The sequence below is a fragment of the Schistocerca nitens genome, chromosome 8 (genome assembly GCF_023898315.1).
Source record: "Schistocerca nitens isolate TAMUIC-IGC-003100 chromosome 8, iqSchNite1.1, whole genome shotgun sequence".
Lineage (NCBI taxonomy): Eukaryota > Metazoa > Arthropoda > Insecta > Orthoptera > Acrididae > Schistocerca > Schistocerca nitens.
Window position 1 is genome coordinate 41,315,614 of NC_064621.1, and position 27,559 is coordinate 41,343,172.

The 27,559-nt window shown below is 44.1% G+C and overlaps 1 protein-coding gene across 1 annotated transcript in view; it reads left to right on the forward strand.

Moving 5' to 3' along the window:
* LOC126199059 (UDP-glucosyltransferase 2-like) overlaps window positions 1-27,559 on the forward strand; it is a 201,678-nt gene that overhangs the window by 138,564 nt on the left and 35,555 nt on the right. Inside the window, exon 5 of the mRNA XM_049935771.1 lies at window positions 25,111-25,333. Coding sequence (XP_049791728.1) covers window positions 25,111-25,333 — 223 coding nt within the window. The remainder of the gene's footprint in view (window positions 1-25,110; window positions 25,334-27,559) is intronic.

The window sequence follows — 27,559 nt, forward strand, 5'->3', positions numbered from 1 at the left end:
TCGCGGCACTTCTACGTGCTCGCGGGGGCCCTATACGATATTATGAAGGTGTACCAGTTTCTTTGGCTCTTCACTGTAAATGACTCAGGGTTATACAGTATAGAAAGATAGCCTCGGACAATATATTGCAGGTAAGTGTTTAGACTCCTCTACTTGCAGTGCACTCCAGTAAATGTTGCAAAGATTAAACGTTTGTAATGACGATGACTGTTAAGGGTGGATACGTGTTTTAACGTGTCGCATATATAAAATCTGGTTCTTAAAATAGTGGAGTCCAACGATGTTGAAGTGTATATTTTAAGCAGTCTTTGTTTCAAATGTGAAAAGAAGTAAACTTCTAGTGCACAGAGTCTGTTGGCAAGTTTACTTTACAATACTTCATAACATTTTAGACGTCTTCAAGATCCTAGCGACTTTTCTTCATCAAATGTATGATACATAGTAATTAAATGTAGTGTTGCACTCATACAGTGTAATGACACTTCCAGTCTTTCCCAGTAGTTTGGTCAAACTAAAGACCAGCGAACCATTCTACATCGTGACAACGTCAAAGAAATATTCTTCATCCCTTATTACCACGTAGTAATCACATGATATTCTAGTACTAATTTGAGTCAGTTACATAAAAGTCAGTATTTGTACGATTGTCAATAAATTACTTAAATTATTGTTTCCACTTGCCACTGTGCGCCGCACGGGATTAGCCGAGCGGTCAGGGGAGCTGCAGTCATGGACTGTGCGGCTGGTCCCGGCGGAGGTTCGAGTCCTGCCTCGGGCATGGGTGTGTGTGTGTTTGTCCTTAGGATAATTTAGGTTAAGTAGTGTGTAAGCTTAGGGGCTGATGACCTTCGCAGAGGTAAGTCCCGTAAGATTTCACACACATTTGAACATTTTTTTGCCACTGTGCTTCAACGGTGTTTCATGTCATTATAATCAGATGGACTGATGAGTGCTACTGATGTTTCGGACGTTCCGACTTGAATTATTTGACTAAAGATACTTGTAAGTCTTGTTCAAGCAGTGCACACACACACACACACACACACACACACACACACACACACACACACACACACTTGTGGATTTACAGTAGTTTTGTGTTTTGACAGGCATAGTCATGCAGAAAACTTTTCTTCAACAGAATAAAAATATGTCATTGTGATTCAGGAAATTAATATGATTTTGTGCTTCTCACAAATAGGAAGCTAAGCTAAAGTGAACACTGGGTGGGAAAAAGATGCAGTCTGTGGTGAGTTGCTGAAGAGGAAGGATGTGAAAAACTGTCTTTATTGATTAACTTTATTTATTTTTGGAGATGGTATCCTGCTGCTGGATGGTGCTACAGCTGCTTCCCCTCCCCCATTTATGAAGTGGGGAAAAAACGCTGAAGGCACTGTCATTATTTTCAGTGGGGAATGTGTTCAACTGACGTGATATTGGTGTTGGCCAGAGAGGAGATAAATAAGTGTATTAGATGTATGTATACAGCTGAGGACTGCATCCATAACATCCTACGTGAGGAATGAAAGGTGATATGGGTGAGTGTAGGGGCAGTACCTCACAGCATTTAATAGTGATGCAGCAGGCTGGACTGAAGATGGATTTTGCAATTCATGGAGCCTACTGTTTTTTGAAATGAATGGTCACTCCACTGCGCAGGAGACAGTTTCATCCTTTTCCACTACGCCACACTGAATGAATCAGAGGTGCTCTCTGTAGGGTATGGGGCTCGAGTGAGGACACCTGAAACGGGGTATCTTCCCCTTTTCAGTCGTGTGTGTGTGTGTGTGTGTGTGTGTGTGTGTGTGTGTGTGTGTGTGTGTGTGTTCACCTTACTGTGTGCCCTAGTCCACAATAACACTCGAAATTGGTGGGAAACTGTACTACAGCTGATGCAGGAGGAATTGCGTACTACCAATCTACAAGTGTATAGCTGCTGAGAAACTAGTACACAGATGCATGGTAAGAAGGGATAGGGCAGCAAAGTATCACTGAAGTGTAGGATGAGTTGTCACCTACCGATCTACCGGTGTACAGCTGCTGAGGAAGTTGTACACACACACATACATACAAGGTAAGAAGGAATAGGGCAGCAAACTTACACTGATGTGTAGGAAGGCCAATACATGCTACGACAACTGACGGAAAATGCTTCACAGCTGTAATTACACAAAGAAATTGACGTGATAAAACCACCTCTGGTAAACAACACATGCAATGGAAATTGAGGAAAATCGCTGTAATAACACAACTACCACAAAAACTGACCCCAGAGCAGCTCGCCAGGAGAGATGACTGAACGTGTATTAGAGGTCGGTCTGCTGTCAGTAATATACTGTTTCCAGCCAGCAGATATCACAGATGGACAAACGAGAACAGAAAGCTTCCTGCAAGCTGTTAAACATATCTCTTGTAAAGAGTGACCATTACCTATGAAGAATTGAATGGTAAAACAGCGGCGTGCTTTCAAAAATCCTGAATGTGCTGACACTGTCTGAAAGTGGTCCTCAGCTAACTGAAGTCAGTCTCATGTAGGTTAAGCTTTGAAACAATACACCTACGTAAATGGGACAGACACAAATCTTTACATAGTTATCTCACTGTGCGCCGATCCACCCGCTCTGCCCCCGACAAGAGGAGAGGAGTAGCCACACTCTCCAACCTCCACAGCTGCATGTGGTTACAAACCTCATCGATCGCTTTTATTCTACTTTTCCATGTGAACTGGCCAAAGACTGTCTGGTAGAGGATTCACATTCACAGCTGTACCAAATAAAAACGTGTGTGTGTGTGTTTTCTCTCATATACTGTGGAAGGATGATGCATTCTGCTCACCTCACACAATGTTGTCTTTATCTCTGTTATTTTGTAACTTCCGCCTAAGTAAAATGCTCTAGGTACATCTGTGAATGGTTGAAACCTGAATAGACACACACACACACACACACACACACACAGCCATGAGGGATGTTGGTGTTGAAACAGAGGCATTCCTGCTGTACAGGCAATGAAGGAATAGATGATGGAGGAATACTGCACAGGTCACAAGCTCCTCAAAGAGTAACGCTCTGTGTGTCTGCCTAAAGTGTTGCCATTCTTAACATCTGAGCTGCTATAATGTCAGCTCATTTATTTAAAAATCTGCTGTGCGAATATTAGCATCGTGTATTGTTCAGGTGTGATTCTTATGCGTGCTACAACTAATACTGTACCGACAGACCTCAACTCAACTCGTATACAGGATGCATTTAAAATGAATACCGTGGCAGCAACAGTGCAAATAGCGGATATAGTACTAACATCAATGATATCTCCAGGTAAATAAGTGTAAACGCACTCTCGTGGTATGAACTTATGCTTGCTATAGTGAGTATTGAATCGCGAACATTTAATCTTGCATTAAATATACTACAAAATAAATACCTCCAGCAGTCCTTAAACATACATTCAGCCAACAAGTTCAACAAACTACGATCAGTAGAAAACTTTGCCAATGCTTGTAGGACCAAACAACAACATAATAGCCGGCCGCGGTGGTCTCGCGGTTCTAGGCGCGCAGTCCGGAACCGTGCGACTGCTACGGTCGCAGGTTCGAATCCTGCCTCGGGCATGGATGTGTGTGATGTCCTTAGGTTAGTTAGGTTTAAGTAGTTCTAAGTTCTAGGGGACTGATAACCACAGCAGTTGAGTCCCATAGTGCTCAGAGCCAACAACATAATAACCAATACTAACGAACATTCAGGGCTGGATAGAGGTGTTGTTCTTGTGAATGTTACCAACGTGTCTTAGGAGGAGAGAGACATAATCTTCTTATAAGCGACCAACTATTTTTAAAAAAAACACACTATCAATGAGTATGTTACACTACGAGTGCATCACGGACTTGCTTGTGTAGGAAAACGAAACACTGTAATAACATCTATTGAAAAAGAATCCTTTCACGAGAACTGTCTTCACCTTGGTGTGTGCATATAAACAAAGCAGCTTAGAACCAGTCATACCTCCCCTCCTACCCTCCCTCCTCCTCCTCCGTCTCCTCGCCCTGTAGGTAGGGATACTGTTTTTCCAGGTCTGTTCTGATCTGTCGCTGATGGTACACAAAGAGGTACATCCACCACAGGTGCCCTGCTTTGCTGAGTATCGGGTCGACAATGATATTCCGTTTAAGGCTTGCTGAACTCGAACGTATAGCTGGGTAATGCCGACAAGGAAAAAGAGCGAAATATTATTTATCGTGGATGGGGAATAACGACTCTCTGGAAGAAGAACGGCCAACAGCAGGCTTCGGCCCTTGGCTACGTCTTGCAGTGGGAAGAGGCAGCTTCAGGGGCTGCACTCTCCACAGGGTCTAGCGCCGTGACCGGCGGCTGCGGAGTTCGCTGCGGGCGGTCATTATTCAAATACGCAGTCGCCGACTGCTCCCCTAGCCTCTGAGTAGCCAAAATTAGTGTCTGTGTAGGTCTTGTACTTAAATTATTATGGCTGTGAGTGATACATATGTTATATCCTAGCCAGTAATGCCAACCGAGCCCGCTGCCAAAAAGGTTGGCAGCACCAAAGTCCGGACGCCGTCCGCATAAGCAGCGCCAGCGATACAGGAAATCGCCGCAAGTCTGCGCGCGCCACTGCTGGCTTCTGGCTTCTTAAGCGCTGGAGTCGCGAGCGCTAGGACAGTTCTGTACTCGCCGCTCAGTTGTATACTCGCCACCGAATTGTGTACTTGCTAGTCAGTTGTGTGTTCATCGCAGCAGATTTGTTGTTTGTCGTCAGCCGACGCTGACCTAGCCGCTCCGACTCGAACTAGACAGATTTCTGTAGACACGGAGTTCACTACTGTGTTTCTGTATCTTCGTTAATAAAGATAAGTACCGACTTTTATTTAATCAGAGTGTTTGGGTTTTCATCTTTCTGTTCACTGTTCCAGCGGACCGGTCGGCCCGCTATTAAAAGTGTGGCGGTGACTTCGTAAGCCGTTTCTACAGCGAATTGTTTGTCGCTACGAACGCCGCCACAAAACTGGCGAGGAGGGCTTCCGAACTCGTGTGCAGGGCTGGTTCAACTTGTTTCTGGTTATACTAATTATAGCGATAAAATTTTGGGGGCTGGTTTAATTTGTGTTCACTATGTCTGCCGAATTACAACAGTTGATCTTGTTACAGAGTCAGCAAATACAAAGTCTGGTGGAAGCAATCGCCAAACAAGCGGCTAATCCTCCAACACAAAAGGAACAAGCACAGGCAGCACCGCCTTTCCGTGCTTTTGATGCATCAAGAGAAGAATGGCGAGAATATTTCGTGCAGTTGCAGGCGCACATGACAGTCTACAAAATCACGGGTACTGAGCGGCAGCTTTATTTAATTTCCACTGCAGGCGTGGAAGTCTATCGATTACTTTGTAAGTTGTTCCCGGAATCCAAGCCAGAAGCTTTAGACTATGACGTTGTTGTTAACAAGCTTGCTGAGTATTTCGAGTCGCGAGTTCATGTGGCAGCAGCCAGATTCAAGTTCTTCCGATTAAAGAAACTGCCACATCAATCTAATAAACAGTGGTTAACAGATTTACGGGGCCTCACCCGTCAGTTCGAATCCTGCCTCGGGCATGGGTGTGTGTGATGTCCTTAGGTTAGTTAGGTTTAAGTAGTTCTAAGTCCTAGGGGACTAATGACCACAGATGTTGAGTCCCATGGTGCTCAGAGCCATTTTTCACCCGTCAGTGCCGATTTAATTGTGTGTGTGGAGCTTCCTACAGTGATGTCATGTTACGAGACGCTATTACTCAAAACATTGCAGATTCTCGTATTCGTGCTGCTATCTTAAAGTTGCCTGACCCGTCATTAGAGACTGTGATGAACATTATTGAAGCCCAAGATACTTTTGACTATGCTGAGTGTGAGTTAGATCAGCCATGTATTTCTCAAATTGCCTGTGCTAAGCAAGTTATGTCACGCCCGCGGCCCCACCGGCAGAGTCAGACTGTAAACACTAGCCGGCCGCGTCATGTTAAACACATTCGTCAGCCGCGTGTGCAAAATGATGGAGTTAAGTCTTGCCCTAAGTGTGTTCTTGCTCATCCTCGTGAACGTTGCCCGTTAAGAAACGCGGTTTGTCACTTTTGTCAAAGGAAAGGACACATCCAGACTGTTTGTTTGCGTAAACGCAAGAACAATTCTAGTGCTGCCCAGCCCATGGATATTCATGTTCTTCAAAGCCAGCCCGCCCAGAAGGTCGCTTTTAAAGACTCTTCCACGGTTCGTGTGGGTAATAAACTTGTTCGCAATAAGCCACCCACCCAGCCCTCTGCTATGCGACCCAAGCGTAATTCAAACGCTGTAAAAAGTAATGTACAGACTGCAAGTGAAGCGGGAGTTGTTGTTCCACCCGCCCAACCCACGAGTTGTCGTAAGCAGCGAACACGCGCTAAACGCGCTGATTTTGTGTCTTCCGCCTCCGCTGCACCGATTCAGAGACAGTGTAATAAACTATTTGTGAAGCTACGCATCCAGGATAAGACCTTCAATTTTCAATTAGACACTGGTGCGTCTGTGACTCTCATAAATAGTTATACGTATGCGGCTATCGGCCGCCCTAAACTTTCAGCGGCAAAACATTCTTTGGCTACTTATAGTGGAGAACAAATTCCTGTGTTAGGTGTATGTAGCGTGCCAGCCACATTCCGTGGCAATACAAAAACAGTTTCATTCACAGTGCTCCGCGCTACAGACAGTGTAAACATTTTCGGATTAGACTGTTTTGACTTGTTTGGCCTGTCTATCCAAGACAATGTGTTGCAAATTAATTCTGTTGTTGTTCCTCAAGACAGCAAAACCGATTTGTGTAAACAATACAGTGACATATTTAAAGACGAACTAGGTTGTGCTGCGAACTTTGCCGCTCATATTACGTTAAAAGATAATGCTCAGCCTCGATTTTTTCGTGCTCGTCCAGTGCCTCACGCCCTCCGGGCACCTGTAGAAGATGAACTTCGTCGTTGGCAAAACGACGGTGTTATTCAACCCGTTTCAGCGAGCCAGTGGGCTTCTCCCTTAGTTATTATAAAGAAACCGTCTGGCAAGTTACGTTTGTGTGCTGATTTTAAGTCGACAGTTAATCCTCAGACTGTCATTGATTCTTTTCCTTTACCTAGACCGGACGAGCTGATGGATAAGTTAGGGGAAGCTCGTTTCTTTTCCAAAATTGATCTCCGTGAAGCATATTTGCAATTGCCCCTCGACGAGCAATCACAACAGTATTTTGTCATAAACACGTCGTTGGGGTTGTTCCGTTTTCTGCGTTTGCCTTTTGGTTGTGCGTCGGCTCCAGCTGTTTTTCAGCGTTTTTTGTCCCAACTTTTGGCTAATGTGCCATCGTGCTGCAACTATTTAGACGATATTGTTGTGTCCGGTCGGACGCCTGCTGAACATTTCCGTAATTTGGAGTGTTTGTTTACGGTGTTGTCTCAGGCAGGCCTACGTTGCAACGTCGATAAATGTTCATTTTTCCTTACGGAGTTGGAGTATCTGGGACATGTTATTAATGCTCAAGGCATTCATCCCTCCCAGTCACATTTAGCAGCTATTCGTGATTTGCCCGCCCCTCGCAATCTGCATGAATTGCAAGCAGTTCTTGGCAAATTGACATATTATATTAGGTTTATACCTAATGCATCACAGATTGCTGCACCGTTGCATCGTCTCCGCCGTAAGAATGTTCCGTTTGTGTGGTCAGCTGATTGCCAATCAGCCTTTCAGCAGCTAAAAGAGGCTTTATTGAATGATCGTTGTCTGGTCCATTACGACCCTAACAAGCCTCTGGTGTTAGCTTGTGATGCTTCTTCTTTCGGTCTCGGTGCTGTGTTGTCTCACCGAGTCGGTAACACCGAACGTCCTATTGCGTTCGCATCTAAATTGCTAAACAAAGCACAGTGTAATTATAGCCAATTGGACAAGGAAGCGTTGGCTATTGTGTTCGGTGTCACAAAATTCCATCACTACCTCTATGGTAGACCATTCTATTTAGTAACAGATCACAAGCCCCTGACGTCACTGTTTCATCCGTCTAAACCAGTTCCTCAGCGGACAGCTCAGAGACTACAACGTTGGGCTCTTTTGTTATCACAATACCAGTATGAGATACTGTATCGCCCTACAGCTCAGCATGCAAACGCTGACGCGCTTTCTCGATTGCCGATTGCTGCGGATGATGTCTTCGATTCCTCTGACGATTCTTGCCATCAGATTGACGCCGATGAGCATCAATCCCTCCGGGATTTTCCGATTGATTATCGTCAGGTGGCACGTGAGACAGCTACGGCTCCTCATCTGAGTTTACTATTACGTTTTGTTCAACGTGGTTGGCCGTCCAAGGCAAAGGACATATCGGATCCTGTGGTTCGTCGCTATTATCCGCAACGTCATCTGTTGTCTGTTTCGCACGGAGTTTTGCTGTTACGCACCGAGAATGACCAGCTTCGTGTAGTGGTTCCCCAAGTGCTCCAATCCAAGGTCCTCGACTTGTTGCATCAAGGTCATTGGGGAGTGGTCCGCACCAAGCAGCTTGCCCGCCGTCATTGTACATGGATCGGCATTGATAAGCAGATTACGCAGATGTCTACAGATTGTTCGACGTGTGCCGAACACCAAGCTGCTCCGCCTCAACGCTATTTTGAGTGGGCACGCCCTGCCGGTCCCTGGCAGCGAGTACATATTGATTTCGCTGGTCCATATTGGAATTCTCGTTGGCTCATCGTGATAGATGCATTTAGTAATTTTCCGTTTGTTGTGCCCATGCAGTCTACAACGTCTGCACAAACTATACAGGCGTTGACTTCAATTTTTTGTATTGAGGGTCTTCCAGAAGTTTTAGTGTCTGACAATGGTCCACAATTTACCTCTGCTGAATTTGAAAGTTTTTGTTCTGCCAATGGCATTCGCCATGTTCTTACTCCGCCGTTCCACCCTCAATCGAATGGTGCAGCGGAACGTTTTGTACGCACATTCAAGGATCATATGGACCGCCTTCGTGCTACGCACTCTCGTCAGCAGGCCCTCATCACGTTCCTGTCGTCGTACCGGACCACGCCACGCGACGGCCCTTCGCCTGCGGAGCTTCTCCACGGCCGTCGTCATCGCACCCTACTACGGTTGTTGCACCCCCCGGATCGACCCGCCGCTTCTGAGCATCGCACGCGTTTTCAGCGCAACGACGCCGTTTTTTTCAGAGTTTATCACGGTCGCCGTCGTTGGGAACGTGGTAACGTGATAAGTGTCCAGGGTCGCGGTTTTTATACTGTTCAAGGTGCTACTGGGGTGCACAGGAGGCATCAGAACCAGTTGCGCCGCGCTGGCCGCCCGGATTCTGCCGCTCGTTCTTTGTCCACAGATTTGGTCCGCGGTGGGTTCCAGCCGCGCCTTCAGACTTCGCTGCCGCCCCCGGGGCAGCAGCAGCAGCAGCCGTCGCCGCTACCACGCCGTCCCGTTGATGCCTCCCGCGCAGCTTCATCCGGGAGCGCCCCAGGTGGTCGCTCCGGCGCCTGCGGTCCCTCTTCAGTCGCCACCGCCTTCGGAGCTGATGGACGTCGACCCCTCAGCCGGGCCTTCCCAAGCGGTGGCTGTGCAGCCTGTCCTGCAGCCGCTTTCCTTGGGCACCCCCAAGGAGTCTGACACCGCAGCGCCTTGTCCGGCGCCCACTCAGCAGCCGTCGACGCAGCGTCAGGAGACGCTGCCTCTCTTCGTGGGTCCCGACGCCCCGTCGCGTCCAGTACCAGAAGCTGCGCCCGTGGTCACAGGCGTGCACCCTGACCTCGGTTTTCAGTCGGTGTTTCCCGAGGCCCCGCGCAGCCAATGCTGGGGTGCGGACCGGGGACTGCCACCGACAACAGTCTCCGCCCCGGTCTCTTCTGCTACGTCTGCGGCCAGACCCCTCCCCCGCCGTCGACGCTCGCCACGTCATTATTCCACGACGGTGCGGCGATTTGGGGGGGAGGAGTGTTATATCCTAGCCAGTAATGCCAACCGAGCCCGCTGCCAAAAAGGTTGGCAGCACCAAAGTCCGGACGCCGTCCGCATAAGCAGCGCCAGCGATACAGGAAATCGCCGCAAGTCTGCGCGCGCCACCGCTGGCTTCTGGCTTCTTAACCGCTGGAGTCGCGAGCGCTAGGACAGTTCTGTATTCGCCGCTCAGTTGTATACTCGCCACCGAATTGTGTACTTGCTAGTCAGTTGTGTGTTCATCGCAGCAGATTTGTTGTTTGTCGTCAGCCGACGCTGACCTAGCCGCTCCGACTCGAACTAGACAGATTTCTGTAGACACAGAGTTCACTACTGTGTTTCTGTATCTTCGTTAATAAAGATAAGTACCGACTTTTATTTAATCAGAGTGTTTGGGTTTTCATCTTTCTGTTCACTGTTCCAGCGGACCGGTCGGCCCGCTATTAAAAGTGTGGCGGTGACTTCGTAAGCCGTTTCTACAGCGAATTGTTTGTCGCTACGAACGCCGCCACAAAAACATACATTTCAGATTCCCAAATATCAATACAGAACAGCAGCTTTCACGTTATCTATTTGTATGTCTGGGGGGAGGGGGTGTTGGGGAAAAAAGAGCACAGTTAGTTTTACACCTGACAGCAAGCTACAACTTGCATTACTCCCTTCTCACTGTTTTGTAACATCCAACAGAGTAAAACTGCGAACTCCGTCTACAGCACTGTTGTCGACGACAAATGTGCAAACTGCCGAGGTCGGAGTTCTATAATAATGCGTATGGTACGTGTATTAACCTATCACAAAATGGTTCAAATGGCTCTGAGCACTACGGGACGTAACATCTGAGGTCATCAGTCCCCTAGAACTTAGAACTACTGAAACCTAACTAACCTAAGGACATCACACACATCCATGCCCGAGGCAGGATTCGAACCTACGACCGGTGCGGTCGCACGGTTCCAGACTGCAGCGCTCGGCCACCCTGGCCGGCAACCTATCACACATCTGCTATACATGTCTAGCGTGTATAAAATCGATAACACATCTCAAATGCATCGAAAACTTCCATTATTTTGGTATGGAAACTGCTGATCACTGCAGAATAGCTTTGTTATTTCAGAACATAAATTTCAGTAAAAGTGAGAACTTTAATCTCCGAAAACATTCATTTTACATCTGTGTTATAAGCTGTTGTGTGATACCACGTGATGTGGCCGCGCGGTTTGAGGCGCCATGTCACGGATTGCGCGACCCCTCCTGCCGGTGGATCGAGTCCTCCTTCGGGCAAGTTAGTTTAAGTTACTTAATGTAGTGTGTAAGTCTAGGGACGGATAACCTGAGCAGTTTGGTCACTTAGAAATTCACACACATTTGAACATTTTGTTGTGTGACGGAAATTTTCAGTGGAACAGTTGTATCTAACGCTGACTTACCTCTTATAAGCGACCAGCAATAAAAAAGAAAACTTCGTGATAATAAAGCAGTCAGTCATGAGAAAAGATGCAACCGATTTTTTTGTTTGGTGAGCAAAAAAAATTGTTCAAATGGCTCTGAGCACTATGGGACTTAACATCTGAGGTCATCAGTCCCCTAGAACTTAGAACTACTTACACCTAACTAACCTAAGGACATCACACACATCCATGCCCGAAGCAGGATTCGAACCTGCGACCGTAGCAGTCCCGCGGTTCCGGACTACAGCGCCTAGAACCGCACGGCCACCGCGGCCGGCTTGGTGAGCAAGCTGGTACACTTGAGAGCGTTCCTCACATACAAGATCAGTGTGTTCGGATGTCTTGTAAATACATTATCATGCACGTGGATATTACATGAATTTCACATGCGTGAAATATCAGTACACAACAGTATCTTTCACGCTGTCTATTCGCATGTATAGAAAAAAAAAGAAATAGAGTAAAACTACGATCTGTAAAAACATCGATAATACCAGTAGAGAACACGAAAAGATTTTTGAGGGAATCTCTCTCTACCGATATATCGAAAACAAACACCGTCCACATGTTGACATTGAACATATTTGGCGATCCCTTAAATATACGCGAATTGATCCACTGGAGCAGGTAGCCAGTGATCGAAGTCACCTTCTCAGTACTGGAAAAAGGCTACCCCACAGACTATCACAATAGAGGATTCCTGTGTTGTAGTTTTCAAAGCAGTTTCATACATTGTTTTTTCCGAAACACATCCAAGTGGTGTAAGACTGCAGCTTTCTACAGTGACATATATTCTCTTTTCATGTCACAACATTGAAATCAAAATCTAGTGCTCAACTGACATTAACACGTTTCGATCCATTGGCTCTCCCAGAAAGCTGGACATCTCCTGGTATAAGGTGTTGGGGGTTGTTTTGGGGAAGGAGACCAGACAGCGAGGTCATCGGTCTCATCGGGTTAGGGAAGGACGGGGAAGGAATTCGGCCGTGACCTTTGAAAGGAACCATCCCGGTATTTGCCTGGAGCGATTTAGGGAAATCACGGAAAACCTAAATCATGATGGCCGGACGCGGGATTGAACCGTCGTCCTCCCGAATGCGAGTCCAGTGTCTAACCACTGCGCCACCTCGCTCGGTTATAAGGTGTGCTGCTAACACTGAACACATTGAGTGGTGGAAATGGAGGACAGAGGCGATGTTTCTTATCGACAAAAATGTGAAAGACATCCAATATATGGAGGTTGGAAGAGTTTGCAGCATTGTGGAGCGTTTCCAAACAGCTCTCCAAAGGTGATGACGTATACATTTAATATCATGTTGCACATAATGGGATAGCAGATGTCTCGTTGTGCCATCTTCGAAGAGACAAAGAGCATTGATTTCTCATATTGCTCCCAGGTACATGCTAAACGTCGAATCGGTCTGTATGTGTGGTCGTAAAGATTTACGTATACCGAAAAGTGAGACATCCCAAAAGTGTTTCAGTGTCCTAGGTGTTGATCCGGGCGAAGCCCAAATCTTTAGACCCTGTGTGTTTCATTTTCATGCTTTATAATGGATAACTGCATGTGGAACAAGGACATTTTGCTGTACTGAAACCTGTAGAACACAGATAGTATGCACCATCAGTTGTCAACTGCAGCACTGGAGGAATGCAATAATTTTCAGATACCCAGGTGAACCTGTAGGTATCCTCATTTTTGTTGTATTTTCCTCTTTTATACGAATTTTCCATTAATTTCACCAGGTTCTCCATATTTTCGACGCAGTTTACCCAATTAATCAAGCTCCAAACCACTGTTTTCGACGACTTGTCTCACTGCGTTGATCCCGTGATGCTCTTAACCAGTGACATTGCAGCATTGTTCTCAATTTTTGTACCACTGGCAAACCACCCCTCCATTACTAATGTGTGAGAGATGTTGATGAAATAATACAAGGAGCAAATATCTCTCACGCAAACTGCTAAACGTTGATTCGTTTTTGTATATGTGGTCCTAAAGATGTGCGTATACCGAAAAGTGAGACCTCACCCCAAAATTGTTCGCGCTTGCAAATCTGTAGCGGTGACTTCAGTGGCTTTCTTGGATTGGTGCGACACATAAATGTCACTGAGGACGACCCCAGAATCTTTGGACACACTCAACGTTACTACAACACTCTGCGTCTTTCAGGGTGCATTCATTATTATGACTTACAGTGTGTAACAGCGTGTGGAGGGAGCTCTTGGTATCACAGCAGACGTGTTCCAGTGTTAGATAGTACTGCTCATACATACGAATTGACACCATGTCTCTATAATGCACCCTCCTTCCACTATTAATATGTATATATGTACCATCATCCCACTTCCCCCCTCCTCCCAAACAAGCAGCTGTGCTGATTTCGCCCAGTATTGTAACATGTGCCCAGTTTCCATTACTGTTTACTGTAAATGCTAACAGTGCCTCTGTTGCAACCACATTTCCCATACATGATGTTTAAAGCCATATGTAAACCCTCCTCACACATCTGGAATTGCATGTTCTTCAGTTACACTTGTCTTCGCCATATGCCCCAGTTCTCGTTTCATTACTTCCATGTTACGTAGCTCCAGATTTTTTTTCTGTAGGCATAGCACACTAACTGTACTTAGAGGAGTATTTTTCTTAATAGGGAAAAGTTTGTTCGATTCATTGGTTCCTCTCCTTAATACTTGTGCGATGAATGTTGTTTGTGAGAACCAGATCTAAATTGGTAATATTAGTATTCGACTGTATGGCAGGGAACACTGTCCTGGACATAGGGAAATGTGGTTCACCTGCTTTAATATAACGCTCCTGTATTATACTTGTATCGTCTTTGTTATAGCCGATGTAACATATCCCCACATAGTTTACAGGTGAGTAAATGAAATTAAATACAGACAGAGCATAATTTATAAGTTTTTCTCAGTTTTGAGTGTTGGGAGGTAGACATTGCATCAAAACACTCCCATACTGCACAAAAATGTCTACCAAAATACATCAAAACTGCAATAAACTTTTTCTGAAAGTACAGCATCCATCATCACAACTCTCAGCTCCTCCACCGCTGTGATAACCCAATTTATAGTGACTTGGCTTTTTTCTAGTACAGGTGACAAAACTTTAAACATACATGAAATGTATTCTCAATCGCAAATTATGGTCATGCATAAGTTGTATAATGGAAAGACGACAATGAAAATCTGTGCCAGAATGACTTGCGTATCGCGAGCATTTGTCTTACCGTTAGACTATCCAAACACAACACACAGCCAGACTCAAATTTTCATATGCCACCAGCCATGTGTCTATAACCTGTACTCAAACATCTGTAATGCATATTCCTGTACAGGTGAAACATTTTGCTTGAAAATCGCTTGCCCGGTGTCAGCAATAAATACGATATTGCAGTGTCTGTGTTATTCTGAATTATGATGCAATGTTCCTTTGGAGATGGATGTATGTGCAAAGGTATAGTGCAATATCATAAACTGTACACTGGTCTTCAATATGTCAATGGAATCAACTTCAATCACAGATCTATATATGCAGCATGGTAGGTAAAATCCCAAGCAATTATTCTGTGAACTGACGCATTACCACAACATTGTAGGTATAAATACAGATATCCAGCTAGAACGTTGATTTTGTGACATGTTTCCATACTTGTCCATACACACACACACACACACACACACACACACACACACATATATATATATATATATATATATATATATATATATATATATATACTGCTTACCAGATGTGACTTGCTGTTTCTATATAGATACATAGCCACCAATGCGGTAATTGTAATCCATGAGTTATCACAAAAACACACACGTACATAAATGGATTACTGTGGTGAGCTGGTTTGTTGACTTTATTCTGTTGTAGACACAGAGTCATTGCATAGCACAGTTACGCCATTTTGTGTGTTGGGTCCCCCAGCTGGGACCTCCCTCACCCTCTCTCCCTCACTCCACTAACACGTGAGGCATCATTGTCGTCAGCAGCGGTGGTTCTTGGAACGTGAAACCTAAAGTAAAAAGATCTGCCTTTTGGACAAAACCTCATATCACACGTGGGGTTGATCTATACTAAATATTATCCATGAATAATAATACAGATGGATCCACCCCAGCCATTACCCAGAGTGTGGATGGGTAGATCCAACTCAGTAATTATTTCCAAACGCATAACACTAGTGGATCCACCTTCTGGACAATGTCTCACTTCATATGCGAGGTGGATCAGTACTGAACATTATCCATGAATTATTATGCAGACAGATCCCTGGACTACACACGGTTCGATCGGCCTGATAAAACGTATATGAACACATAATTACTGGCAGATCCACCTTTGGATGTCATCTCAGTATTCATCCGCAAACTGCAAACACCGCTGCCGCTGCTGCCACAGACGATGCCTCATGTGTCAGTGGGGTGAGGGAGAGAAGGTGTGGGAGGTTCCAGCATGGGGATCCAACACACGAAATAGCGTAGCTCTTGCTCTGCAATGTGTGTGTTGGAAACAGAATAATGTCAACACAGTACCTCACAAAGTTTTTCCAATACTTTGTAGATACCATTACTGGGTTGGGGAAGATGTATCAGAATTAGATAGTCTAATCAGAAACAGCGAGCCACATCCCATAAGCAAAAAGTGTATATACATACGGATAAATATCAAAAGTGTGGAAGAAGTCACAAAATCATTAAAATTCTGTTGTGACATGTTCTTGCTAGCTATCTGTATTTATACTTTGAGTGTAGTGGAAAAGTGCCAGTTCACAGAATAACCGCTTGAGGTTTTACCTATCACGCTACATGTATGGGTCTGTGACTGAACACATTTCTATAGAAGTAACGACGACCTGTGGAAAGTTGTGCCATATGCACAAAAGAACAGCCAAGTCAGTAGGAGGATTTCTTGTGGTGATGGTGGAGGAGGTGATAGCTGTTATGTTGGATGTTATAGTTTTGGGGACAGTTTAAAGCTGTTTAGATGTATTTCGATAGACATTTTGATGTGGTTTGGGACCGGTTTGTAACAATCTCAAACACTAATGACCGTAAAAAGCTTATAAGCTTATAAATTATGCTCTGACTGTAGTCAGTTTTAATTACCATCTGCAAACTACGTGGGATTTCGTAATCACATGTTATGGGGGGGTGTGAAGCGTGGTGGGGGTGGGAAGTGGACTGATAGTACGTGTATATGTCTTAATAGAGGAAGGAGAGTGCGTTGTAGAGATATGGTATCAAGACGAAGTTGCCATATTCTCTACACATGGACAGTACTACCTAATATCGGACCATGACTGCAGTCATACCAAGAGCTCTACCCCACATGCGATTACGCATTGTCAGACATAGAAATGAATGCACCCAGAACAATACAGAGTGTTGGAGAAATACTGACCGTGTCCAAAGATTCTGGTGTCAGGATAATCAATGGGGCTAGCATTTCCGGCCATCCTGAGTGACATTAAGTGCTGATTCCTTCCAAGAAAGCCACTGAAGTGGCCACTGAAGGTTTACAAGCACAAGTACGTTTGGGGTGGGGTCTGACTCTCCGATATTCACACATGTTGTGTTATTTTAGTCAACATCACATTAGTAATTCATGGGTGGTTTAGCAATGATACAGAAACTGAGAACCATGCTACAGTGTCATTGGCTGAGAGAATCACATGGTCGTTTTGTGATGAGACATATTACCAGGTGTAACGTCATACAGAGCAGTGGTTTGCAGCTGGAATACTCGACTAAAGTGCATTGAAATGCAGAACCTGGTGAAATTAATGGAAAATGCAACAAAACTGAGGGTACTTACAGATTGACATGGTGCAATTGAGAACTGATGGTATATACTGTCTGTGCTCTATGGGTCTAAGTCCTGCAGAATGACCCTGTTCCACGTGCAGTTATGCATTATAAGACAAAAAATGAAAACCGCGTGGTCCAAGAATTTGGACAACACCTAGGACACCAAAACAGTGATCATGTACCAGGGAGCAATATGAGAAATCAATGTTCTTTGTCTCTTCGAATACAGAACAATGAGACATCTGCTGCTCCATCACTATGGCATGTGAGATTAAATGTAGAGGTCATAACCTTCAGACAGCTATTTGGAAACGTTCCACAATGTTGCAAACTCTTCCAGCTTCCATATGTTGCGATGGAAATTTTTTCAATCAGAAACAACCCCACTGTCTTTTATTTCTACAACCCAGTGTGGGTAGTGGGAGTAGCACAGCCTATACCATGTGATGTCCAGCTTTCCTTGAGAGCCAATGAATCGAAACGTGTTAATGTCGATATAGACCTCAAAGTCGTGGTATGAGAAAAGAAAGTATGATGGTGTACAAAGCTGTAGTCCTCCACCACATGTGTATGTTACAGCAAAAAAACAATATATAAAACCGGTTATGCAACCAAAACACAGGTATGCTCTATTGTGATTGGTAGTCAGTGGTTTATGGTCTTCTTGCGCCACACGTGACAAAACCTTACATAGATCTGTCGAAGTGACTTCGATCAGAGACCACCTGCTCCAGCGGACCAGTATGTGTCTACTTAATGGGATCGCCACATATGTCCATGTGGACGGTATTTATTTTCAGTACATATATCAGAAGAGAGAGATGTGGCAAAACTCTTATCAGGCTCATTACCGTTTCTTCCAAATCCACCAGAAACAAACGCAAAATAATTTTATTTAAAAAAAGCGGACTGACTACGCAAATGTAGACGAGATGTGGCTCAAATTCAAAGATATAGCAGCAACAGCAATTGAGAGATTCATACCGCATAAACTGGTAAGAGATGGAACTGATCCCCCATGGTACACAAAACAGGTCCGAATGCTGTTGCAGAGGCAACGGAAAAAGCATGCTAAGTTCAGAAGAACGCGAAATCCCGAAGATTGGCTAAAATTTACAGACGCGAGAAATTTGGGACGGACTTCGATGCGAGATGCCTTTAATAGGTTCCACAACAAAACATTGTCTCGAAATATGGTAGAAAATCCGAAGAAATTCTGGTCGTATATAAAGTACACAAGCGGCAAGACGCAGTCAATACCTTCGCTACGCAGTGCCGATGGTACTGTTACCGACGACTGTGCCGCTAAAGAGGAGTTATTGAACGCAGTCTTCCGAAATTCCTTCACCAGGGAAGACGAATAGCTGCTAGCATGAGTTTCTTAGAAGTAGATACCTTAGGGGTTGCGAAGCAACTCAAATCGCTTGATACGGGCAAGTATTCAGGTCGAGATTGTATACCGCTTAGGTTCCTTTCAGATTACGCTGATACAATAGCTCCCTACTTAGCAATCATATACAACCGCTCGCTCATCGATGGATCTATACCTACAGATTGGAAAATTGCGCAGGTCGCACCAGTGTTTAAGAAGGGTAGTAGGAGTAATCCATCGAACTACAGACCTATATCATTGACGTCGATTTGCAGTAGGGTTTTTGAGCATATACTGTATTCAAATATTATGAATCACTCCGAAGGGAACGATCTATTCATAAGTATGGTTTCAGAAAACATCGTTCTTGTGCACGAAGTAATGGCGGCTATCGACAGGGGATCTCTAGTTGATTCCGTATTTCTAGATTTCCGGAAAGCTTTTGACACCGTTCCTCACAAGCGACTTCTAATCAAGCTGCCGGCCTATGGGGTATCGTCTCAGTTGTGCGACTGGATTCGTGATTTCCTGTCAGAAAGGTCGCAATTCGTAGTAATAGACGCAAATCATCGAGTAAAACTGAAGTGAAATCGGGTGTTCTCCAGGGAAGCGTCCTGGGACCTCTGCTGTTCCTGATCTATATAAATGACTTGGGTGACAATCTGAGCAGTTCTCTTAGGTTGTTCGCAGATGATGCTGTAATTTACCGTCTAGTAAGGTCATCCGAAGACCAGTATCAGTTGCAAGCGATTTAGAAAAGATTGCTGTATGGCGTGGCAGGTGACAGTTGACGCTAAATAACTAAAAGTGTGAGGTGATCCACATGAGTTCCAAAAGAAATCCGTTGGAATTCGATTACTCGAAAAATAGTACAGTTCTCAAGGCTGTCAATTCAACTAAGTACCTGGGTGTTAAAATTACGAACAACTTCAGTTGGAAAGACCACATAGATAATATTGTGGGGAAGGCGAACCAAAGGTTGCGTTTCATTGGCAGGACACTTAGAAGGTGCAACATGTCCACTAAAGAGACAGCTTACACTAGTTCGTCAGAATATTGCTGCGCGGTGTGGGATCCTTACTAGGTGGGATTGACGGAGGACATCGAAAGGGTGCAAAAAAGGGCAGCTCGTTTTGTATTATCACGTAATAGGGGAGAGAGTGTGGCAGATATGATACGAGAGTTGGGATGGAAGTCATTAAAGCAAAGACGTTTTTCGTCGCGGCGAGATCTGTTTACGAAATTTCAGTCACCAACTTTCTCTTCCGAATGCGAAAATATTTTGTTGAGCCCAACCTACATAGGTAGGAATGATCATCAAAATAAAATAAGAGAAATCAGAGCTCGAACAGAAAGGTTTAGGTGTTCGTTTTTCCCGCGCGCTGTTCGGGAATGGAAGGGTAGGGAGATAGTATGATTGTGGTTCGATGAACCCTCTGCGAAGCACTTAAATGTGAATTGCAGAGTAATCATGTAGATGTAGATGTAGATGTTGGCTCTCTACCAGCTGACATTAGCGAAGTTTTCATAGTTCATGGTTTTATTCCATTGGATGTCACAAAATAATGAGGGAGGAGAGAGAGAGATGCAAATTGTAGCTTGCTGTTGAGTGTAAAAATGACTGTGGTTTTTTTTCGGTCATGTGGATAGTTAGTGTGAAGATACTGTTCCGTAGTGATATTTCACGCACTTGAAACACATGTTACACCCACGAGCATGACAATTTATGTACAAGGCTTCTACTTACACTGATTCTGAATGTGAGGAACGTCTCAACTATTATGATTTGTCCATCAAACTGAAAGAAATCTGTTGTATGTGTTCTCGTGACTAATTACTTTATTATCATCACGAATGTGTTTTTCTTTCTTTTTTGATGGATGGTGGCCTAAATAGATAAATTGACGTTAGGTGCAAATGTTCTACTGATAATTTCAATCCACAACAGCTTATAACATGGATTTTTTAGTTGACTGAATGTTTTTGGAGATTAGAGCTCTCGCTTTTACTCAAATGGATGTTCAGAAATAGTAAGGATATTCTGTAGTGATTGGTAGTTTTCACACCAAAATTGCGGACTTCATCGATTCGTATGTGTTTTATATATGATAGACATGGACAAGAGACGTGTGATTGGTTAAACGTGCGTCAGATTTATTGTTAAAAAGCTCTGACCTCTGCAGTTTGCTCAATCATCATCGACAACTGTACCATACTCAGTTCGTAGTTTACTTATTTGAAAGTTACGAAATAACGAGGAAGGGGGGGATGTAAATTGTAACTTGCTGTCAGTGTAAAACATAAAAATAAATAGCATGAAAGCCATGTGAAATGTGTGTAATACCCACATCCATGACAAATTGTTTACAAGACTTAGACAGACACTAATTTTGTCCACTCGGAGGCTAGCAGAGCGTGCGGGCTACCAGAGGCTGCTGGAAGGGGTTGGAAGCAGCGGGTGTGAGGTGCGGCCAGCCGGCGACTGCAAATTGGATAATGACCCCCTGCAGCGACCTCAACTGCTTCTGATCACGCTGCCTGCTCTTCTGGCCAGTGCAGCCCCTGGAACCTGCCTCTTTCCACCATGGAGACGTAGCCGAGGGCCGTAGCACGCCGTTGGCCGTTCTTATTCTCCAGTGTTGCCTTTCCCCATCCGTGAAGCTCTTGTTCCAGGGGTTGACGTCACCTAGAAATAGGTTCATTTTCTACAGACCTGAATAAGTAGGTCATTTTCAACACAACACCGAGCAAATCAGGGCACCTGCGGTGGATGTATCTCTTTGTGTACCGACAGCAACAGGTTAGAACAGGTCTGGAATACCAGTATCGCTAGCTATAGGGGGAGCAGAGGGAGGAAGAAGGAAAGGTAGCAGGGGATGTAAGACTAGTTCTAAGTTCTTTAGTCCGTGTTCACACATCGAGATGAACACTGCTCTGGAGGAATGTTTCTTTTTGATAGTTGTGTGCCGCGCGGGATTAGCCGAGCGGTCTTAGGCGCTGCAAATGGCTCTGAGCACTATGGGACTTAACTGCTACGGTCATCAGTCCCCTAGAACTTAGAACTACTTAAACCTAACTAACCTAAGGACAGCACACAACACCCAGCCATCACGAGGCAGAGAAAATCCCTGACCCCGCCGGGAATCGAACCCGGGAACCCGGGCGTGGGAAGCGAGAACGCTACCGCACGACCACGAGATGCGGGCTTTAGGCGCTGCAGTCATGGACTGTGCGGCTGATCCCGGCGGAGGTTCGAGTCCTCCCTCGGGCGTGGGTGTGTGTGTTTTTGCCCTTAGGATAATTTAGGTTAAGTCCCATAACTTTTGACACACATTTGAACATTTATTGATAGTTGTGTGATGTTATTACAGTATTTCGTCTTTCTGTAGGCAGAAGACCGGGACACACTCATAGCGTAACATAGTCGTTGATAATGGATTCTTTTTTTAAATAGTTGCTCTGTTATGAGAGTATTATGTCTCTGTCCTCCTGAGCCACACTGGTATTATTCACAAGAATAACACATCTACGCATCCCGGAATGTTCGCTCAACGTTGATTATTGTGTCATTCATAGGTCCTAGAAGCGTTACGGAGTTGGCAATCTGTCATATGGAACGTGATACCTGAATGTATGTTTACGGACTGCTGGGTGGTGGTACGTGCCTGTTTTGTAGTATATTCAATGCAGGATTCAATGTTCTCGGTTCAATACTCATTGAAGCAACCAAAAACTCATACCACGAGAATGAGTTTACACTTATTTAGCTGGAGATTTCATTGTTTTTGTACATTGCATCTGTGCCACTACAGTATTCGTTTTAAAAGCGTGATAGTACATCCTGTACAAGATGTGAGGTGAGGTCTGTCGGTACAGCGTTCGTCGTAGCAAGCATAAGAATGCACGATAATACCACTTCATGCAGAAAATGAGTGTTTGTGTTCATTCAGTCACTTTTTTAAATAAATGAGCTGACATTACAGCAGCTGACCTGTTAAGAATGGCAACACTTTTGGCGGAGATGCAGTGTAGTACTACGTGGGGAGCAAGGGAGCTGCGTAAAATTCCTCCACTATCCATTCCTCCAGATCTGTACTCTTTGAACACCGTCATCCCTCAATGATTGTGTGTTCATATTCTGTCCAGAGCAAGTTTCAGCCACCCACAAATGTACCTTGAACATTTTACGTAAGTGGATGTTCCTAAATAATAAAGACGACATTCTGTGAGGCGAGTAGAATGTCTTATCCTTCCACTGCATTACGAGAACACACACACACACACAAACACACACACACACACACACACACCACAAACACACAAAACTTTTACTGTTCGTCTGAAACCTGTACCACATAGCCTTTGGACAGTTTATATGAAAAAGCAGAATAAACGGGAACGATGATGATAAAAAGGTTGTAAATTAGACTAAATACTTTGCAATTACAATCGCGAACAATTTAAATTGGAAAGAACACGTAGAAAATGTTGTGGGGAAGGCGAACCAAACCGTTTTACCGGCAAAACGCTTAGAAAATGTAACAGATCTACTAAAGAGACTGCCTACACTACGCTTGCCCGTCCTCTTGTGAGGTATTGCTGCGCTCTCTAAGATCCTTACCGGATAGGAGTAATGGAGTACATTGAGAAAGTTCAACGAACAGCAGCACGTTTTGTATTATCGCGAAATAGGAGGGAGAGTGTCACGGACATGATACAGGGTTTGGGATGGAGACCACTGAACCAAGGACGTTTTTTGTTGCAGCGGGAACTTCTCACGAAATTTCAGTCACCAACTTTCTCCTCCGGATGCGAAAATATTTTGTTGATGCCGACCTGCATGGGCAGAAACGATCATCATAATAAAATAAGGAAAATCAGAGCTCACGTGGGAAAATATAGGTTTTTTTCCACAGGCTGTTCGAGTATGGAATGAAACATCCCCTTAGAAAAATTTATGAATTACTGTGCTGATAAATTCCTTGCGTTATTCGATTTTCAAACGCCTGAGCAGAACTGAACGTATTCAGACATTTCGTTCTTTACTTATTCTGAATGGTTCAAATGGCTCTGAGCACTATGGGACTTAACATCTATAGTCATCAGTCCCCTAGAACTTAGAACTACTTAAACCTAACTAACCTAAGGACAGCACACAACACCCAGCCATCACGAGGCAGAGAAAATCCCTGACCCCGCCGGGAATCGAACCCGGGAACCCGGGCGTGGGAAGCGAGAACGCTACCGCACGACCACGAGATGCGGGCACTTATTCTGATCAACACTAAACTGACACCCAATATTTTTAGCGCAACGCAGTCTGACTTTTAATAATCCCTACAAAAGAATGGCCCTGACTAACAATAACCTATACCTTTCATGAATCACTTACCTCACAAACGTCTTCGTTACTCTAACTACTGCAATACAGCGAGCGCCAATACTGCCAGCTAAATAAAAGATTCTAACTACTGCAGGCACTAACTACTGATAGGCATAGTTAGGAAATGAAAGATTTTGATAGAGAACAAACAATGTATTTACCTTAATAATGTTCAAAAGTCATTATATATATATATATATATATATATATATATATATATATATATATATATATATATATCAGTTCATGATATCCAGTATTAAAAATTTACTGTTTCTGATAGACACACGTCCAGATCGTCCGCTCTCAAAATTCTGCCATCTCTCTCCCCATATCCACCACTGCTGGCGGCTCACCTCCAACTGCGCAACGCTACGCGCTGTTCACATCCAACTGCCCAACACTACAACAGCGAATATTTCAACAGTGCCAACCAGCCACAGACTGCACACAGCACAGTCAGTGATTTTCATACAGAGCGCTACGTGACGTTACCAACATAAAAACCTAACCAGCCTACTTACAAGAATAATAGAGAATTATTGTAAAGGTGGTTCGGTGAACCCTCTGCCAGGCACTTATATGTAATTTGCGAAGTATCCACATAGATGTAGATATTTCCAGTACTCGCAAATTCAGTCATCAAAACCTTGAGATTACTTCTTGAAATTTGGCAAGAAGCGAAGTTCCACAGTACAACCAAAGGAAAGAAACGAAAATTGTTTATTTGTTGTTATATTACACGAAAAAATATTTCACTTGTCACTTAACTAGAAACATGAAATTCACAGATTCTAGAAAGTCTTGAACCAGTGGGACTGAGCTCTTGCCAGTATCAGTCTCGATAATAGGCAAAAATCGTCGATCCTCGACTCCAGGAATGGATGAACTGTCTGTACACGTAGTTACGTTTGTGCGGAAGCCTCACTGAGTGATTCTCCCCCCCCCCCCCCCCCCCCGCCTGTTTTTGTGCTTAATTTCTACTTTTTCAATTTTGAAACAGATTTCTTCTTCTTCTTCATGTGAAGGATGATGCACGTGCCTGTTCGACAGTTACACTGTGACAGCTGTTGTTGTGCAGGACATTAAGGACTTCTTGGATGGGGCGAAGCACGGAGTGATCTACTTCAGCCTGGGCTCGAACGTCAGGAGCGCCACGCTGCCTGAGCACAAGAAGCAGGCGTTCATCGACGCTTTTCGCGAGCTGCCTCAGCGAGTCATTTGGAAGTTCGAGGAGGACACTCTTACCAACCTGCCTCCCAATGTCCTCGTACGGAAGTGGCTGCCGCAGCAAGACATCCTCGGTAAGACACACTCAGATGTTAATTACCTGTAGTGCTACAGCCAGTGCCCTTCTGTTCCCTGAAGTAGGCCTCTAGTGGCTTTGGAACACAGGCTCACATTTAAGAAAAATGAGGTGTGACGACTATTTCCGTGTCATGTAAACCATTTCACCACACATAGCTCTCCTCACGTCTCTACTGACGTTGACATGCACGATACAGTAAGCGGCATCTGTTTTGAATACAAGTGAAAAGATACTGTTGTAACGGTTCCATGCCCTGCAGGTAACAAAACATTGTGAACCTTCAGTGACAACAGAATACATTTGAAATTAATATTAACGGACAGAAAATGTTTATATCAACAATGCAAAGGATGCAAGAGGAATTCAAATGAAGGTAAGTCATAAAACGCTTGAAATTTTCGTTCCTGTTTCACAGGTATCAGTGCGCAGAAACAGTGACGGTATTCTAGGGAAGCAACTGTGACAGATTTGGTATGAACTACAGGAGGTCCACGCATAACAGTCTAAAGACTGCAGAAACAAGCAGGTCTTTTGCTGGAATTTTTTGGACAATAGCGAACAAGATGAGAATATGCCAAATAATTATGAATGGTGAAGGGATAATCTTCTGAAAAAAGAAAATCTAGCACAGTGACTGAATTTAGTGTTACGAGTACGTCAGAGGTTTCATTGAGATCGAAAGTGCCAATAAAAGTTTTTTTTTGCTTTCTTTCTCAGCGAAGCGTGTATGCCTTCCAATGTTTTGTTGCAGCTCTTACTATATGCATGGTTTATCTGAGAAAACCAAGCTACCCACACATGTAAAAATCTCAGGAGCGGCAGCCAGGAGATTTTACTGAATGAAATCGTGCTAGACACTCATATTCAATGTATGTTCTCATGCCACCTAGCTGAGAATTTCCATATGATCGATAACCTTCTGTGAACTAGCCCACAAATCAATTAAACAGATTTCTCCTTCTGTTGGCCAGAGTGAGTCTCACCATTTGAGTGCACTGTAGTAAATACATCATTCTGAAGCTCCAGCACCAGCGTTAGCATACTTGAAAAGTGCTAGTGAATATAACTTTAATTGCAGGAAATTCGAATGCAATCATGATCCTATTGACTGAATCATTATAATTTAATTATGTCATGGCATTTTCTGTAAGTACTTCACCGTACGACTCACCCTCCCCCCCCCCACCAGTTGCTGTTTAAAAGTTTAGAGTAATTTGTTACGTTTTTGTCTAATTCCTCCCCCCCCTCCCCACCCCACCCCCATTGTCACTATTCCAAAAACTCATTTTTCAAGATCTTAATCCAAAGACACGCATACGTGTGAGACTTCAAATGTTAAACAATTTCCACAGTGTTGTACTTTAAACAGGAACACCAATATCCCATGTTAAACAATGAGCACAGTTTGCGCTTTCAACAAATACTCTGATATCACAAGTTGAGAAATTAGAAAACTGAAAAAAAATTTCTCTTGCTATGTACCAAGTGTACATTTCACTTTAAGAAACTTACCCCTGTATTATTAGTGTGTTAAAAACAATGATGCCACTGTAAGACGGCCTGAGAGGAGTCTCACGCTACATGATTGTTGTAGACTTGTTAATAATGGTGGAAAATACAACTATGTATGCACACTTCAGTCCGGAACCGCGCTGCTACTACGGTCGCAGATTCGAATCCTGCCTCGGGCATGCATGTGTGTGATGTCCTTAGGTTAGTTAGGTTTAAGTAGTTCTACGTTCTAGGGGACTGATGACCTCAGATGTTAAGTCCCATAGTCCTCAGAGCCATTTGAACCATTTTTTTTGTTTGCACACACACACACACACACACACACACACACACACACACACTAAATTTACAATACAAAGGGTTACCTGCAACCGACCAGTGCTGTTAACGACCACCAAGCATAAAAAGGATTTCATAGTGGGTTAAAATAAAGATATCACTAACAACACGCCTTAGAGCAGGCAGTGTAATATTATAGTATACCTGTAAATAACAGTGAGAAAATCCGTGTAGGAGTGTTTCAACAGATATGTATTTTGTGTTAAAAAGACACACACTAAATTGTATTGTAAACAATTTACCCCATTGTTAACACCATCACTAGCACTGGAAAGTAATGGTGGAGGTATGTGCTTTATTTAAAACAAACAAAAATCTTTCATTTCCTATGCATGGAGAGGATGGAGCCTAGTGAAACTCTTTCGTTATA